Genomic DNA, 15,794 nt, shown 5'->3' with positions numbered 1-15,794 from the left:
GTGTGTGTGTGTGTGTGTGTGTGTGTGTGTATCCTTAAAACATATCTGCAGATGCATGTTTGTAACAGATTCGCTTGATTGAGTGATTTTGTTCTCTTAATTGGTAAAGATGAAGGACAGAAATCGTTGGACACAGTTAGCTGCCACGCTCTAGTCTTTTGAACACAATGAAGGTACCTGATTAACTAGGTACCAGAGTGTTGACTCGAAAGTGCCAATTATGGGACTGTACCGTTTTTAGTCCGTCACAATATGGATGTACGGTTTGTGTTGGATGTCAGATGCTGAGGTATCGGGGACGACAAACATTTGTTACTTACCGCACACGTAGTTCTGTCGTGACTTCTGCAGCAATTCGACCCGTTCAGTGCTCAAACACATCTGCGGTTATCAGTTCTCCTCACTTTTAATTTCCCGTCCGTCGAAGGTGAGCCGCATCTATTCAGATGCTCCATCACACCGCTGTCCCCGCACACTGTTTCTCTGGAGTGTGTTTATTTCAGAGTGAGCACGTTATTACAACATCGCCGGAGCGGAGGTGATGAAGGAGGCCAATGGGGTCGTAAAGTTTTCCCATTCAGGATGGCAAATTAAAAATGTTTTTCATCTTTTTCTGACCCCTATTCGTCGGATGTGTTTCGAACTCGATGTTTTCCAGTTTCTTGCACTTCATGCGTGGTCTCCCATGAGAAGGCTGTTGTGTTCTTCATCAGCCACACACACATATATGTGGACACAAACGTATGTTCCGGTCTTCAGTCTGGGAAGTGTGACAGAAAGGACTTTACAGTGGAGCCGTGCCATGTTTATGTTTACTCTAGCACATTCTTTTCAGAGAGGCTGTTCTTTAATCATTTAGACAAATCTGAACCACATTTTTCATACGTATAAAATTGAAATTTTTCGAGCCGAAAGATTTTGACGTCTAAATCAAATTACCACATCGTATAACTTAAGAGCTTCTAGAATTATTATTTCAAACGTTAAAAATAGATTGTTTTTACTGACTTCAAGTCAAACGTCTCATGTTTGATGCTGAGCGAGCAGTTTACAGTCGGTTTCTGCTGTTACATCGTGTCAAATTTCTACAAAAACATAAAAATACCCGAATACAGACGTTCATGTTGGGAATGAAAACCTGCGCCTTTCACAGCGCAGGAACTTGAAACTTGTGCTCTGGTTTAAAATATTCAAACATCCCGATTCAGGAAAGGTAATTGACGACAGAAGTCCCTCAGCTCAGTCTGAGAAGTGGTCTTTTAAAAGTTCCTGAAAAGATTTGTGCCCTCTCATTAATGTCGGAATCAAAGGTCGGCGGAGCAGCAGAGCATGACGTTGCGTCGTCTTTTTGACTGCACCCACTGTGTGATATCAAAGAGGTGCTTATTAATGCTGTTAATGAAACACAGAGCAGCAACACGCCCCTGGGTTTTTTTCTCACTATGTTACTTCCCTGCCTGTTGGTCACTCATTGTCCATTTCTTTTTTGTGGCATCCCAGACTTAAGTATAAACCTTTTGAATAGATGTTTGACTCTAGTCGAGGATAAAAGCTAATTATGCTCCACTTTGTTACAATTTAAGGATTAATAGTCCTGATTTGCACTCTTTATCCCCAATATGCAAGTTGTTGGTAAGCCGGGGAGGGCTGTCTGTAGTTCCAGTGGCATCAAGGCTGTGGATTGCCAGATGTTGAGAAAGGATTTCATTGTTAAGTGTTTTATCATAAAGCCTTCTGGTAATGAAGCCAGATGACAATGAGCCTGTTGCAACGTCTCTCTCATTCTCCAACATTTTCTCCTGCGATGCCCCAGATTCCCCTTTGGGATTAATTCAATTAATTTGGCATAAGATATACTCAGATTTCACTGACGTTATCACATGAGCGTTTACATTTTGTCCGTAAGCTGTGGCGGTGAGAGCAGCTGAGGAATGTAACGCGAGACGGCTCTTAAGCTCTCTTGCAGACGGCCCATTTGGTTTACAACATGAGATTGGGCAGAATGAAATGGAAAAGATATCGAATTGCAATTTTGCTGACCACAGTTGCGATAGCGATTCAGATTATTTTCTGTGATTTAAAATGCCTGGCCTAGAGAGTATTACACGTGATCTATCCTGTGATTGAAGTAATAACTGCAGCCATGAAATGTTCTGTTCAATACATAAAATGACAGGAAAAGTGAAAAATGGCCATCGAAAGATGCACCGATTGCGATTTTCGTGGCCATTAATGAACTCTGACCTGCCGGTGTTCTTTCAAGAACTACACGTGACAGAGAGGCTCCAGGCAAACCTTTAACCACCTCCAGACGTCAGTCTAAACCATCAAAACGAATCCATCTACAGCGGTTATTTGCATCAAAACATATAAAAGTAAAACTGTCACATCACATGCGTGCGTCATTCATGTGTGTAAATGTGAAAACATTTGAAATACGAGACTGGTTTCCATTTGCATCCGATCAAACCGTGCATGTGCCCATCACACTGTTTTGACTTAAATGCTCACTCCGTCTCACAGTTCAAATCTAAAAGATGTTTAATTTATCAAAACTGAAATCCTCATTTTGGAACGTTAGAACAATGAGTGCTTCATAAATTACTCAACTTATCAAATATTTTGTTTGTAATTTTGTCTTGATTGATTAATTGATTCACCGGTATTGACATTACTCAGCATGTATAGTTCATAAATAACCATTACATTTGAATAAGTGGCAATATACCGTATATATCACAAACCGCTTCACATGGAAGGGCTGAATTCAACACTGCTGGAGCCATTAGTCATCACAGCCTTACGGTCAGCAACAACAATATTTTCGCCACTTAAAGCTTGTTAAGACATTACAATGGAGTGAATGAGCATTGCAGTTGAAAGTGGCACAATCAGCCCCACTATAAAATGCACATTCATTGATAATTCTGTCACAATTAGGAATTTAAGCTCTACTTTGACACGGCGTATATATTATTGTACTCTCCTATTTGTCCCCTCTTGGGTTGTAAGTTAATGGTTGTTTGACGCTCGTCAACATTAATATTTAATTCTCATGAATCGGAGCAAGGTGTCTGCTTTCACAAAATCAAGCTAAGAAAAGCAAAGAGACCACAGGTCTGAACCAGAAGGTGCTTAGTCAGCGTGTCCTTGAGTTACATGTTGTTTGGCCGAATGGTGCACGGCCACTTTCTCTCCGTGGATGTTGTTGGTGCCACAGCAATAAGCCGGAGGCACTTCTTTTTTTTTTTTTAGAAATGAGCCGCTGTCGGTAAACTAAAGGGAAAGCGGCACACCTCAGCAGATTTTGAGCCATTCATTGTTTGTGCTGATTTAGCAATGTGTGTGGATGAATTATCAAAGCTTTTACATCTTTTACATGCATACGTAAGTAGCCGGTAGCCTGACGCTCTCGAGGGCGATGTGCTTTTCTTTCTTTCAAATACTTCCAGAGGTTTTAGCTTTTCCAGAGCGGTTGAACTGGTCTTCAAGCAGTGCAGAGCAGCGTTGCCTTTTTGGCTCTGCTGTCATGCTTTTCTGTCAAACCTCTGGCCGGTATGATCGTGAAAAGAGTATTAAGCTGCATTCTGTGTAGTGTTGAAAAGACTGCAGCAATACTGTGTTTTTTTGAGTGCTAATGTTGCTCTGGACACAGTTGTCGTCTCTTCTGAAAGTGTGCTGTAGCCTCAAGGACGGCTGCCACTCGTGTACATTTTACCAAATGTTGTACCTTAAATTGGTGGTCACACTTAATATGGCCGCTCTCTGAATTGTATATACGCGTCTCATTGGCAACTGGTGTACCGCGCTGCTAATCTCTGCGTTCATGCGGAAGAGCTCTGGTTTGCGGCACACCTTGATGAACGGTGGCCCCTGGTGTGACAAGTAATTCCTCTCTTCCGTATCTGTGAACCAGAATAACCGTTCTCTCCGTTCTGCTTCCCGGGATTCATTTGTCATCTCTCTCACGCTGGCATCATCACTTCATTTCTTGGGTCGGGGTTGTATTTCCAGCAGCAAGTACAGCCCTGTTGCTCCCGGCACCCGAGATTCGTTAGATGAGAATTGCTTGAAACGTTGGGCAGTTTGTCAGGAGCATCAAGAAAATAACACTTATTAATGCAGAAATAGTTTCGTTGTACGACTGCTGCTCGCAAATAGAGGAGGCAGCGGTGCAATCAAAGCCCCGATACAAACACAGAACCTGTTGCGTCCCCATCTACGCACTGAAACTCATTTTCAACTAGAGCCACCTCATCCGTAGCACTGCTTTCAGATGTCCCTTGTTCCAACGGAAAGCCAATTCATTGTGCAGACACCGCACGGCACCACTTTCTTGTTCTTTGTTCGATAAAGTGCAAATTGTCTTCCGGGGGGAAATGTTTCACCTCTATGTTCTCCTGACGGCTGGAGTTATGCAGGCGCCACACCTACGTCCTGGTGACGATTTGGACCCGATGAAACCGTTCCGGCCGATTGCGCCGTTGTTTCGTGCGGTCATGTCTGTGCAGGACCCACAAAAAATCGATTTGCCGAGTGTTAAACTGACAACTCCGAGAACTGAAATCATCCTGTGTGACGTCAGTAAGCTGGTTACAACGTGCTCATGTCTGCCAACCCCGGCCGGTCTGTGATGCTTCATGCAACAAAAGAAAAGCCAGAGGTAGAAGATCCAACAGTCCGACAGGACAGAGCACTTTCTCATTCTCTGTCCAGGAGACAATTTTATTCTCTACATGGGATTTCTGGTCAAATAAGGCAAATCCACAGAATCTCAGGGAGGGTGAAATGGACACGTTAGAATTGTAATTTCGGCCAAAAAGACCCCTATACATCTCTTTACATTATCTGTGATATTTTTCCAACTAATTATGACACAGAGCTACTACAGTAGTGGCATCAGTTCTTCGGGGGAGTTTTGTCTTCAGTTCTTATTGCAATTGCATAGAATTATGCACAAATGGGACTAAATAATGATCAGGAGTCAATTTGGGGACATCTTTACTGTCGGTCACAGGAGTAGAATCGGGTTTTCTCTGCAACTGTATTTAGACAGTTGGTGTTTCAAAATTACCAAGCGGCACTTTTAAGTCTAGATCCCTCGTCGACGTCCTTAAAACGAAGGCCCAATGTAAACCCACTCGCTGAATCTCACTGCAGTCTCGCTGACTGTCAGTTATGACTTGTTTGTTTGTAGTCAACCCTGACCGCCCACCAGAACTCAAATATCCCTCATTAAATAATGGATGCTTTTCACACCGTGGAAGTTCTCCAGTGTCAACCTTTGTCAACAAACACGATGTGCAGCCACAGTAAATTACCATACTTGACATTAATCATCTCATTAAATTGCAATGCAGCGGCCCCCTCACAGCTTAGCCGATATGACTCCAGCTCATTCTGTTGTGGCCTGCTCATGAGTGGCACTTAAAATAAGACAAAATTAGCTTTCCACGTTCCGTGCAAAATCTATTCTTTGAGAGTTTATTTGAAAAAGGGCTAAACAAGGAACACACACACTCTGTGATTCATGATGTTTACAGATGCTCGGTAGTGCCGTGGTTACATAACACGATGAGCCGTGGTTCCATTTTTTTTTTTTTTTATCCCTCCACATGTGGAAGTAAACATTGATAATTGCATCTGACGGACAGCATACCGCTGATAATCGAATCAACTCTATTAGAGGGAAAATAAACTTCACCCGGATCTTAAAACGTTCCGCTGTTGTTTCGGCATTAAATGCCGTCGAAACCACCGAAAAACCCGATAATTTAAATCCCACGGCTTTTCTTCTTCCTCTGCACCGTATGAAGGCTGTAAAGAATTCCAATGTATTAAATATTCTAATTATTGGCTTTCTTTGCAAAAGGTTATTTTTTCCCCTTCTGGGTTGATTTAACAAAGAAACAACCTACACATCTAGTCTTTTGTAAAAAAGCTTGTTTTTTGCCTCCTAGACTAAATACAAGCTGCACTATCTTCTTGGTAGAGATGAATAGAGGAATATTTAAGGCTGGAACAAGTATTTCAACCCTCTACGGCATCTTTCTAGATGTATATGTATTTTCATAGGTGAGGGTGAAGTGACTCCTCACTCCTCATTTTCTAAAGGAAAATAAGACTGTTACCTAAAAGCCTGTACAGCAAGTTAGACTCCATGAGCTTTCCAATTACAACGTCTGTACCCGAGGGCCATGTTGTGGGTAATTGTTTTTAAGAATTAGACCCCTTAAGACTGCTGTAATAGCACTTCATCGCTCCAGTATGTGCTCAAATTATTCTATTTGCATTCATGAACGCTGTTTGCAGCTCATAGATAGACGTGACTTTGTCGTATCACAGCTTCTTCTTTTTTCTATTTTATTTTTAATGGCTCTCTCTGTGAAGACGGAGCTCCTGTATCTGTCCCCCCCGCTGCAGGGCACGTTGCTTGCTGCAGATTAATTAAATGTACGCCATTACAGCTGGAATTCATGCAGGTGTCGGGACGGTGTGAAGCAAACAGCCTAATTGAATTTAGCCTGTCATTTAAAACGGTGTTTCCTCGTCATCTGATTTATGTCCAAACAAAGCTGGCTGCACTTTTGTGTTGTGTGAAATGCAGTGGGAGCTGCTTCGGGTACGCTGGGCTCTGTGATTATGTGATTTGTCAGGTACGGACACTATTTCGGCAGCCGAAACTAAAAGCCTTCAAGGTATTCATAAGTACTGTGTGAGTAAACCGTGTGACTGTGTTGGGAGCGATAACTGAGTCCATCAGTCCATCAATCGTGCTCACGGGACATTCTGTCTGGCGACACACGGCCGTCCTGTTAAACTGCCAATGAAGCCTGACGCCTGAGTCCCGACGGCTGCCTTGAAAAGATGCCGCACGTAACATGGGTTTGAAAGACACCGACAGCGGTCCGCTTTGCTCGGCTTCCCCTTGTGAGCGCTCTGAATCCAACACAGTATGTGATTTATTTATTTTTTTCCAGCGGAGCAGCACGGAGAAGCGGCACAATGATCCCGCCGCTCCGTAATAAACAAAGCTCAGCGGTGCGAGAGAGGCGGCAGGCTGTGTGGGACAGGAATGCTTACTCAGCCGTTTCATATATTTGAAAAGAGGAGGAATACAGAAGTAGAAAAAATAAAACCGCAAGTAATCTGACCCACTTTCCCGCCGGCTCTTGGCTCCGACCTGGTGATGCAGGCAGTTTTTCGATTTATGCTCCTGGTTCGGATTGATCTCGCTGTGAAGCAAAGAGATGCATCTCAGGGGGAGGCTGGCCTGTTCATAGCCATTGTTTATCACATTGTAAGCTATTAGTCCTCACACACAGACGTGCATTCAGTATGCAGGAAAATCAGCTTTTGCTCTGCATGGGATGACCTTCATTCTCCAACTTTATGCACCTCTGTCACATGTTACCAGGGTATGTACACCGTGCATAGGAAGGGTTATTCTGTGAGAAAATGTACAACTGGGCGCTGCACCTATCATCCAAAAGACTAGATATAAATATATATATAGACATACCATGACTACGATGAGTGTGAGTCATGAACATACCCCACAGCCTTAACAGTTGTGCACCATTGTTTTGTGTTGAAACGACACAAGGAGGCTGCGTTGGTGTGGGCTTCAGGTACCAGTGAGACATGCATACAGTGACGCATACATGGGTTTGGAGGCTTCAGGGCTTGCAAAACTTTGCTTCCATTTAAATTCATTTAAATGTAATCCTCACGATTATCGGAGTGGTTTGCAGAGGTGAAGTCTGTTCGCACATTTCTGTTTGGCGTTGACTTCATAATCGTTGAACTGTCACTTGTAGATTTGCACCATCGAGTACATTTTGTAATTGTCCAAATGATAAAGAAACGTATATCATGAAACAGCTGAATGGATGTTTTCTCCCACCTCTAATTACATCCTGTTCTAACCGTCGTCATGCTCTTTACATGAGGACCGGTCAAAACAACCGGACTTAACAAAACAAAAGCCTCATTATGAATGTCAAAAATTCAAATCTTCACCCACCGCTGATTGAGGCCCTGAGATTGGTCTCTGCATTGAGCTCATCATGGAGGAATAAATGACCCTCGTCAATAGACAGCTGCCAACAATAGATGCGTGAACAGAGGACTACCTCATCAGGTGCCACCTCGTTATAGCGGGCCAATTAATACATTCTTTGCGCCCAGCACTCTCCGCCCGCTGCATGTACTGGTGAGGAGAACATGGGCCGTGGGAGTATCAAAGTAGTCGTGGTTTGTTCTAAAACCTTCATGTTAACGTCCAAAATCTGTGTATTTCATTTGAGCCCTGATGGCAGTGTTCATAATGCAGCATGTACTTCTTCTTGATTAACCTCGGTAAAGTGAACCTTATTCAAGAACCTTATTCCCCCCCCCCCCCCCCCCCCCTACTTCAACCCTCAGACGAGAGGTTACGAATTCACTTCCATGTCCAATCAAAGAGCATCCATCCAAGTTTCATGCCTCAGCAGGTGTCCCAGCTTCAGACGGAGCGGATCCCAGTATTGCAGCTTTGAATCATCATAATCACCTCAGACTCGCTGTATGAACTCACGGGAAACCACACGGAGACAGTATTTATTTTCTTTAGTATATATGTGTAGTGAGTGGATATCTAGCAATGCACCAACATGTTGATATCTAGATTTTAACAGTTATTTTGGCTCATGAAAGGCCACAATGATTTTAGTTTTGTGTCTTGAATTCAGACAGTAAGCTGCACTGAAGGTTTATGGGTACAATCAATGATCATTCTGATCAGCTCCATTTCACTGTGTTTGCTGACATAGCACTCTGAGAATAATTGCTGAGAGAATTTGGGAAATCTGCTTTCTTGCCGAGAGTCGGAGGAGAAAACCGACACACTCGTCTAACTCTAGAGCTCAGAAACCACCATCTCGTCCGCTCAGTCTCTATATAACAGACGCACGATAGTTTACTCAATAGTGAGCAGAAAAACGAGATTTCAGACATTTCATTTTGCATCAACAGTGTTTTTGTCATTTATAGAAACCTACTTTTAAGTTTTATTCTGAATTGTAGGATTCTTAGTTTTTATTTGAGACCATACGTCAGGATATCTCGAGCTCTGAGTATCGTCTCTGCAGTGAAGTGCTGAATTGATGGAGTGCCCCTTTAAACTTTGCAGTCACACAGTATATTGATGAAGTCCGTCATCTGTCTGCTACCAGTCACCGCCATTTTGCTGACTGGATTCTTCACACAACCCCTGAACATGGATTAACTTTGCACTTTTTCCAAGTGACCGGTCTGAACATATGACCGCTCCCCGATGAAAGAACGAACATGTGAATCAAGTGACGCGTGCTAATACACATTGATTACTTGATGCGAGTTTCCATCGCCACCAAAGGGCATGTTCAGAGCTGTCTGAGCTTCGGATAGAACCTGTCATTGTCTGCGCGCTTTAGTATTTGTGAGGTGTGAGAGATAATAACGGGGTTGTTTGCACACTTCCGGCAAAGCCCCGAAGCAAAAACTCAAATATCTTATGAGCATGGAACAATATGAGCATACAAATGAATAAAGCAGCTTTGGAGCTGGCCCAAACAGAACTTCCTTTGATATTTTATTGTTGTTTATTTGCGCATTAACCGCGCCGTCACAAAGATCTACTAGTTTACGAGATATACGTCTACGACTTATGTCCCGCCGTGCCAACCTGTAAAGAGTAAGCAGGCGGTTCCTTTCTTTTTTCTCTTCTCCTTGTACTGGTGACTGGGGAGATATAAATGACACTGACAGTGAATCACACAGTCGACAAGCTGCATCACACCTTTGTCACACTCGTTGCTCGGGGACGTTACCTTGGCACGGGTGGGGTTTTCTCTGCATGTGTAGTCTACAGTCGAGTGAAACTTTGTGAAGGACAACAACCCTAATTCACCTTTACTTTAATATCCAAGCTGCTACTGGTTTATATGCGACACAGCAAGTATCCAGTCCGGTCTAATGTTAAATCACAGCTTCACAATGCCTCCAGTCGGTCCCAAAACAATATTAACGTACCCATATGTGCAGAAACGGATATTGCTTGCTGTAATGATCCATTCTTTATCCACTTCCAAATTATGGGCAACAAAATCTACCGTCTCTGTGAAACTGAACCTAATATCACGCTTCTGCGTTTGCCATTAGATCCCCTCTGTGTGCAGCGCCGAGTCACAGCAGAGGGATCGTAACACAAAGAGGGAACTCTGCTTTAAAAAGACCAACTTTGGAATACAGCCACTTTACTTTTGCAGCTCGCGCTGCTGAAGCCTCATGAAACTTCACCTGACATTTACAATCAGTGTGCCGGGGGGGGGGGTTCTTGTCAAAAGGTACTGGATCAAATTTACCCAAAATGCACACTGCTGCTGAAGATCCGTTAACTACATGTGCTGTGAAGCAACATCTGTCATCGCTCTGTTTTCTGACACAAGCACATCAGATCTCCATCAGCATCCTGTCTCAAATCTTTGTATTTTTTCTCAAGTTGGCCTTAAAAAGCTTTTGGCCTCAAAGAAAACCTCCGTCGCCGTTTGTGTTGAGAGCTCGCCGTTGCACCGTCGTGCATTTCCGCCTCTCATTTCCTTGCAACGCCGCTGAACGTCTGCTTGTTGTTGAAACCTCGTTAAGCAAAGCTGACACGTCCCTCGTGAAGAAGGAAAAAAACAACACCACGCACGCGCAACGGCGCTCGTCCTTTTCTCCTCCGGTTTGTCAGTTTTCATAGTAAGATGATCTAATTCAGGAGCAGGGGGAGATGAGCGCAGATCGTTTCACTGCACCGCTTATCAGCTCGCTGCATACGGAGCTGTGAGAAGCGTGAGGGGCGGGAGGTGATGCGTCTAACTACAACTGCATTTGACACATCTGCTGTCTATGAGATGATGGAGGGAGAGGGAGTGATGGTACGGGACGGAGGTGACCTGGAGTATCCCTTCTGCAGGGGAACTCTGCAGGGGAACCCAGAAGACCAGAGTCCCAAAAGCTTAGTTCATTATTTAGTTCATTACCTCCACTCGCCCATGCTCCGTTTCCTCCTATTTCACACTTTATTTCCTCCATTTGCCTCTTTTACTCCCTCTCTCCCTCAGCCCCTCCTTCCCTTCTTGCTGGAAGCGGAGTTGTCGGAAGCGTTTTGAAGTCTCTTTTTGCAGGGCTTCCTCCTCTCCTCGTCTTTCTCTGCCTCCTTCCTCCACCGATGCCTTGGGTGGAGTTCACAGCCTCAGACTTCAGTAAGAGCTCACTTCTTCATCAGAGGTGATAGTTACTCGGCGTGGGGAGATTAAACGGTAGACGAGCCCGATATGTAAAGTCTTTGCCCATCGTAGCCCCTCTGAACCCTGCTGTCTGGACCTAAACACACACAGTCTGGTAGAAATGTATCTCTGACTTATATCAGTCATTTCATATCACTTATGAATCTCTAACGATGCGTTTAGGCGGCTGTAGCTGCAGGTGGTGTGTTCGCCAGCCAGGCGCTCTGTGGCGTTGTCCTCTCGTCTCCCCTGAATGCAATCACACTCACACAGCGCAAACGGATAATAACCTCTCCACGTGATGGCCTTAACATCCCTGTCTATCGTAACCGACACCTTATTACCCGTTTGCCCCCACAAAACAGACATTTGTGCCATTTCGAAAACCATCTGGAGAGAGCAGGAAATGTGACATGTCACCAATAAATCAGTAGATCTGGTCCTCCGTTTTCACCCAAACAGAGCTCCTAATGGTTGCATAAATAACCAGAAGTGCAGTTGATGATTACGACCTGCCGGCCTCTTGTGTTGTTGACAGCAGCCTGATTTAAAGTGCTCTCTCTGGGCTTGGGGCCGACCTTCCTCTCGACTCGATTCATTCAACGTTTTACAACTTCCGGACAGCCCAGTGTTCTCTACAGTGAACATTAAGTGGGCTTGTACTTGTGTAGCACTTTTCTTTTTTTGTTTCCTGCATCGCATTCGTCCAGAAACAGATGTTGGAAGGCGGGTTTGAAAAGCATTGATATCCTGAACGGACACCGTGTATTTCTGAAATCAAGCACCAATAACAGCTGGTGGAGCCGCAGTCATCCGATCAGGTGTGGGACGGGATGATGGTCTGGCTTCAAGGAAAATATGTTGTTTGATTTTCTCAACATTGGTCTTATTCTCACAGTTGTTGTTCTCATGTTGCCCTCGCCGTCCTTGTTGCTGAGATTCGGGGAACATGTTGCATCTCTCAAACCTCTCCAATAATCTCCCGCTCTACGAGGTTGATTTCTTTCTAACTTGTTTTAAACGGTCGAATGATGTTAAATCAGTCGGCATATTTGTTTCACTTTCTTAAAGGGAACATGTTTGCTTCCTGGTGTCTTTGTATTATTCTAGGATCTGAATCTGAACCCCAATGAAACCGCAACGTGATTAGGGTTTGTGTTGCCGGGATGGTTTCATAACCGTCAGAACGACAGAAGCTACAATATCTATTGTGTAAAGAACAAATGTCTGCAGTCACGGAGCACGTTTGGTTTGGAGCGTTGGAGGAAACTGACATTCCAGCCTTGTGTCCACCAGAAAGTGCCTTAAATTGGCAGGGTGGAAACATTTGTAGATATCTACAAAATGACCAGGCAGTTGTTAGAAGATGGATATCCAAATTTGCGAAGCGTGCCGTTGAAAAGTGACTTCACGCGGGGGTCCGACACTTCGAATGTGTTCCAACATCTTCGAGTGAATCGTCCGGTCCTCACGGCCCAAGTTAAGGTAAAAAGCTATTGTTGTAAGCTGGACCTAAACTCGGCCGGGAGTTATTCACAACATGTCACTGTTTACTGGGGAATTACCACCTGAGGAGGACTGTGGGTGTTTGTGTCTGTCAGTTTATTCCTGTTTAAACATTGTAAATTATTGCTAAGAAGCCAAACGTTACACTATAAAAACTAACTGGATAGAGTTGATGATGATCCTAAACGCCTCCACAGATAATAGAGATCAAACAAACAAGATAACGCCGTAATGATTCATCTTTACAGATGCTGGTGTACTGTATGTATGTATCGAAGTATTCCTGAAAGTAACAGAGCAAGTAAATGTGTATTCCTTGGCTTTGTTCAATTTCTCTGGTTTTGTTCTATAAAAAACAACATGCAGCATTTAGGTGTCTGTTTTAAATGGTACCTTCATGTTCCTCCTGTCTGAGTCAGCTGTACACTTCTCTTTCTAAATCATCTTCTGTGTTTTTCTCGTAGGGGCCACAAACGTAAGCACGACGAAGCCACGGAGGAAGAGGGCGACATTGAGGAAGAGGAGGCGGCGGAGGAATCTGCCGACGAGTCTTCTAAAGACTCCAACGAGGAGGAAGGAGGAAGCAGCTCGGAGGCGGACGAGATGGCCGCAGCCTTGGAGCTGGAGCTCAACGACTTTATGTGACGTGGAAAATGAAGAGACTCATTCACAGTAAAAGGAAAACGACAACAAAAAGAAGCGGTACCTAAAAATCCTATTTTTCTGCTTTTGGAATCCGTGTGTTTAGGATGTATGAGCCATGAATGTGTGCCGCGATCACGATGAATGTCCTGTACAGAAGTGTTGCCGTGTAAATAAAGGCTTAGGTTGTTTTGTAGCATTGATGTATGGCCTTTTTTGGCAGAAAACATTTTGATGTTTAACATTTTATTGTAAGATAACAAACCGTAGGAGGCATAACATTTGATACTTCTTGTTTTACTTTTTTTCCTATCTCAATTTTTACATTGATGAGAAAAGGATAAAGGAAATGATAAGGTGGTCGTACATGCCAAAGAGTTTGGAATAGGTTTGTCGAGGCGTGCAGCTAAATATTTTACTCTGGACTTCCAGTTTTACTTTTCTTTCTGGCCTCCGCAGCAGTTTGTCAGGCTCATACACGCAACCGGCCCATCTAGACGTTTGAATGTGGTTATTCTGAGTCGTTTCTTCCTCGATGTGTTTCTACGTTTGACAACGTTACGCTGAGGTAAGCGTCTCCATCGCCGTGGACTGGATCACACTGACGTTTGTCTCCGTTTTCACGTGTTCTATACGTGTCGGCTCACCTTTGCCGACCCGTCTCTTCTGTTGCTGTCGTACAGTTGACAGGCGTCTCTCACGCAGCCTCTGCTTGTGTACACTGGAGCTTAAACCCCTTGTGAAGCCTCGTTACCACCAAGGGTACGTTAACCCAAATTACAAAACACATTTTCTCGCTTACCATAGTATTCAAATAGTCTTGTTTTAAGGTTTTCCTCTCTGAGATGTCTGACCTAAGAACAAAGGTACGGAGCCACCAGGAGGTTCATGTGGTAGAAAACAAATAAACGTCAATATGGAACTTAAACTAAGCGAGCAGATGATTTATTTTTGAGATGTAGCTTGAGAGAGAAAATATGTTTTAAAGCTGCCGAAAATGAGCCAAAAAGACAAATTATTTTCTCCAAAATTGAAGTTTTTTAGTTGTCTGTCCAGAGGAAGATAACCTCAAAGTAACGAGCAGCAGGCAGAGAGAGGCGTCCTCTGGTTTAAACCAGCCTGGTTAGTAAATATAACCAATGCCGCGTGCACTTTACTAACATCACACATTGCGGAGGTTCTATCAAACGCTTCCATCTCGCTGCCATTTCAACCGTTAATGTTTGGCAACCAGACAAAGCTTCCAAACAGTGAAGGAGCTTTGAGCACATGTCTGGTTGAGTCTCTGCCCTCACCTTCTCCTGCTGCAACCAACAGCACATCCAGTTCATCCAGTTCATCCTTTCACAGCGACAGTCGTCCCGTTCCCCTTTTATTTGTGTTTGCGGTGTGTTCCAGTTTCAATCGAACAACTGACTTGTATAGTATTTGTAAAGTCTATTTCCTACTTGAACCTGAGAGAGCAAAATACTTTCATCAAATAAAAATGTTTCTAAGTAACATGACTGGAATGGGTTGTTGGTTTTTTTCGGGGGCGATGAAATGCATCAAGTATTCCCTGAACACGAGCATTAATTTGTTCTGCAGATGGAGTCCATTAGTTTGCCTCGTCTGTGCTGGGTTTAGAACACGGGGACCATAATGCGTATGGCACTAAGGCTCCCAGCAGGAAATACTCCTCAGTTCATGGACTCTGTGCATGAAAACAGCGGCACCATTAGGCGTCGTGCCATATCGCCGCTTAGTTTGATGCGTGTGTACCAAATGTGTTGCAACCTGCTTTACGGACGCCACAAGCCGTCCGTTTGCAATTTTAGACGCAAAAAAAAGTAAAAGACAGAGACTCACTTCTGCAGGTGAAAAGCTCAGCATTTCATTCTGAACTTGTCTTTTAATCAGAAATAAACACAGCGGGATCGTGGATTCAAAATGAGGTCTGTGGTGTACATTTTTCGGGGGCTTGTTTACTCTGTCATCTTGCGCCTTCAGTCGGAGGACCAGGCCTGCAGGTGTGGTGCAGATCACACAGGAAGCGGCAGGATAAATCACAGCCATAAAGTCTATTAAAAGCGTGACTCTGCCCGCTCGGTGCGCTTCTTTCCCGGAACGCGTGATGAGCCGCTGCCTTTAAAAGCCAAAAGCAAACAGCAATAAACAGAGAGGCGTTTATCCTCTGATGAAAGCAGGTATTTTTCCTCCAGGCTGGATTGTTTTCCTCACATTTGCAGAGCCGCAGTGGTTCGAGTCCACATGTCAATGTAAATTTATTTCAATTTTGCAGCTGGTTTTTTTTTTTGTTAATTTATGATCCACAAAGTGGATTGAAAGGAGACACAGGTGCTAAAAGCTACTACG

At 43.9% G+C, this 15,794-nt stretch overlaps 1 protein-coding gene across 1 annotated transcript in view; it reads left to right on the top strand.

The window, feature by feature from the left end:
• Positions 1 to 14,879, top strand: part of ctdp1 (CTD (carboxy-terminal domain, RNA polymerase II, polypeptide A) phosphatase, subunit 1) — a 43,650-nt gene extending 28,771 nt beyond the window's left edge. Inside the window, exon 13 of the mRNA XM_079288562.1 lies at positions 13,262 to 14,879. Coding sequence (XP_079144688.1) covers positions 13,262 to 13,442 — 181 coding nt within the window. The 3' untranslated portion in view covers positions 13,443 to 14,879. The remainder of the gene's footprint in view (positions 1 to 13,261) is intronic.
• Positions 14,880 to 15,794: the final 915 nt, after the last annotated feature.

The sequence above is a fragment of the Melanostigma gelatinosum genome (genome assembly GCF_949748355.1).
Source record: "Melanostigma gelatinosum genome assembly, chromosome: 17".
Taxonomy (NCBI): domain Eukaryota; kingdom Metazoa; phylum Chordata; class Actinopteri; order Perciformes; family Zoarcidae; genus Melanostigma; species Melanostigma gelatinosum.
Note: the sequence above shows the minus strand (reverse complement) of the source record. Positions and strands in the feature narration are given on the sequence as shown.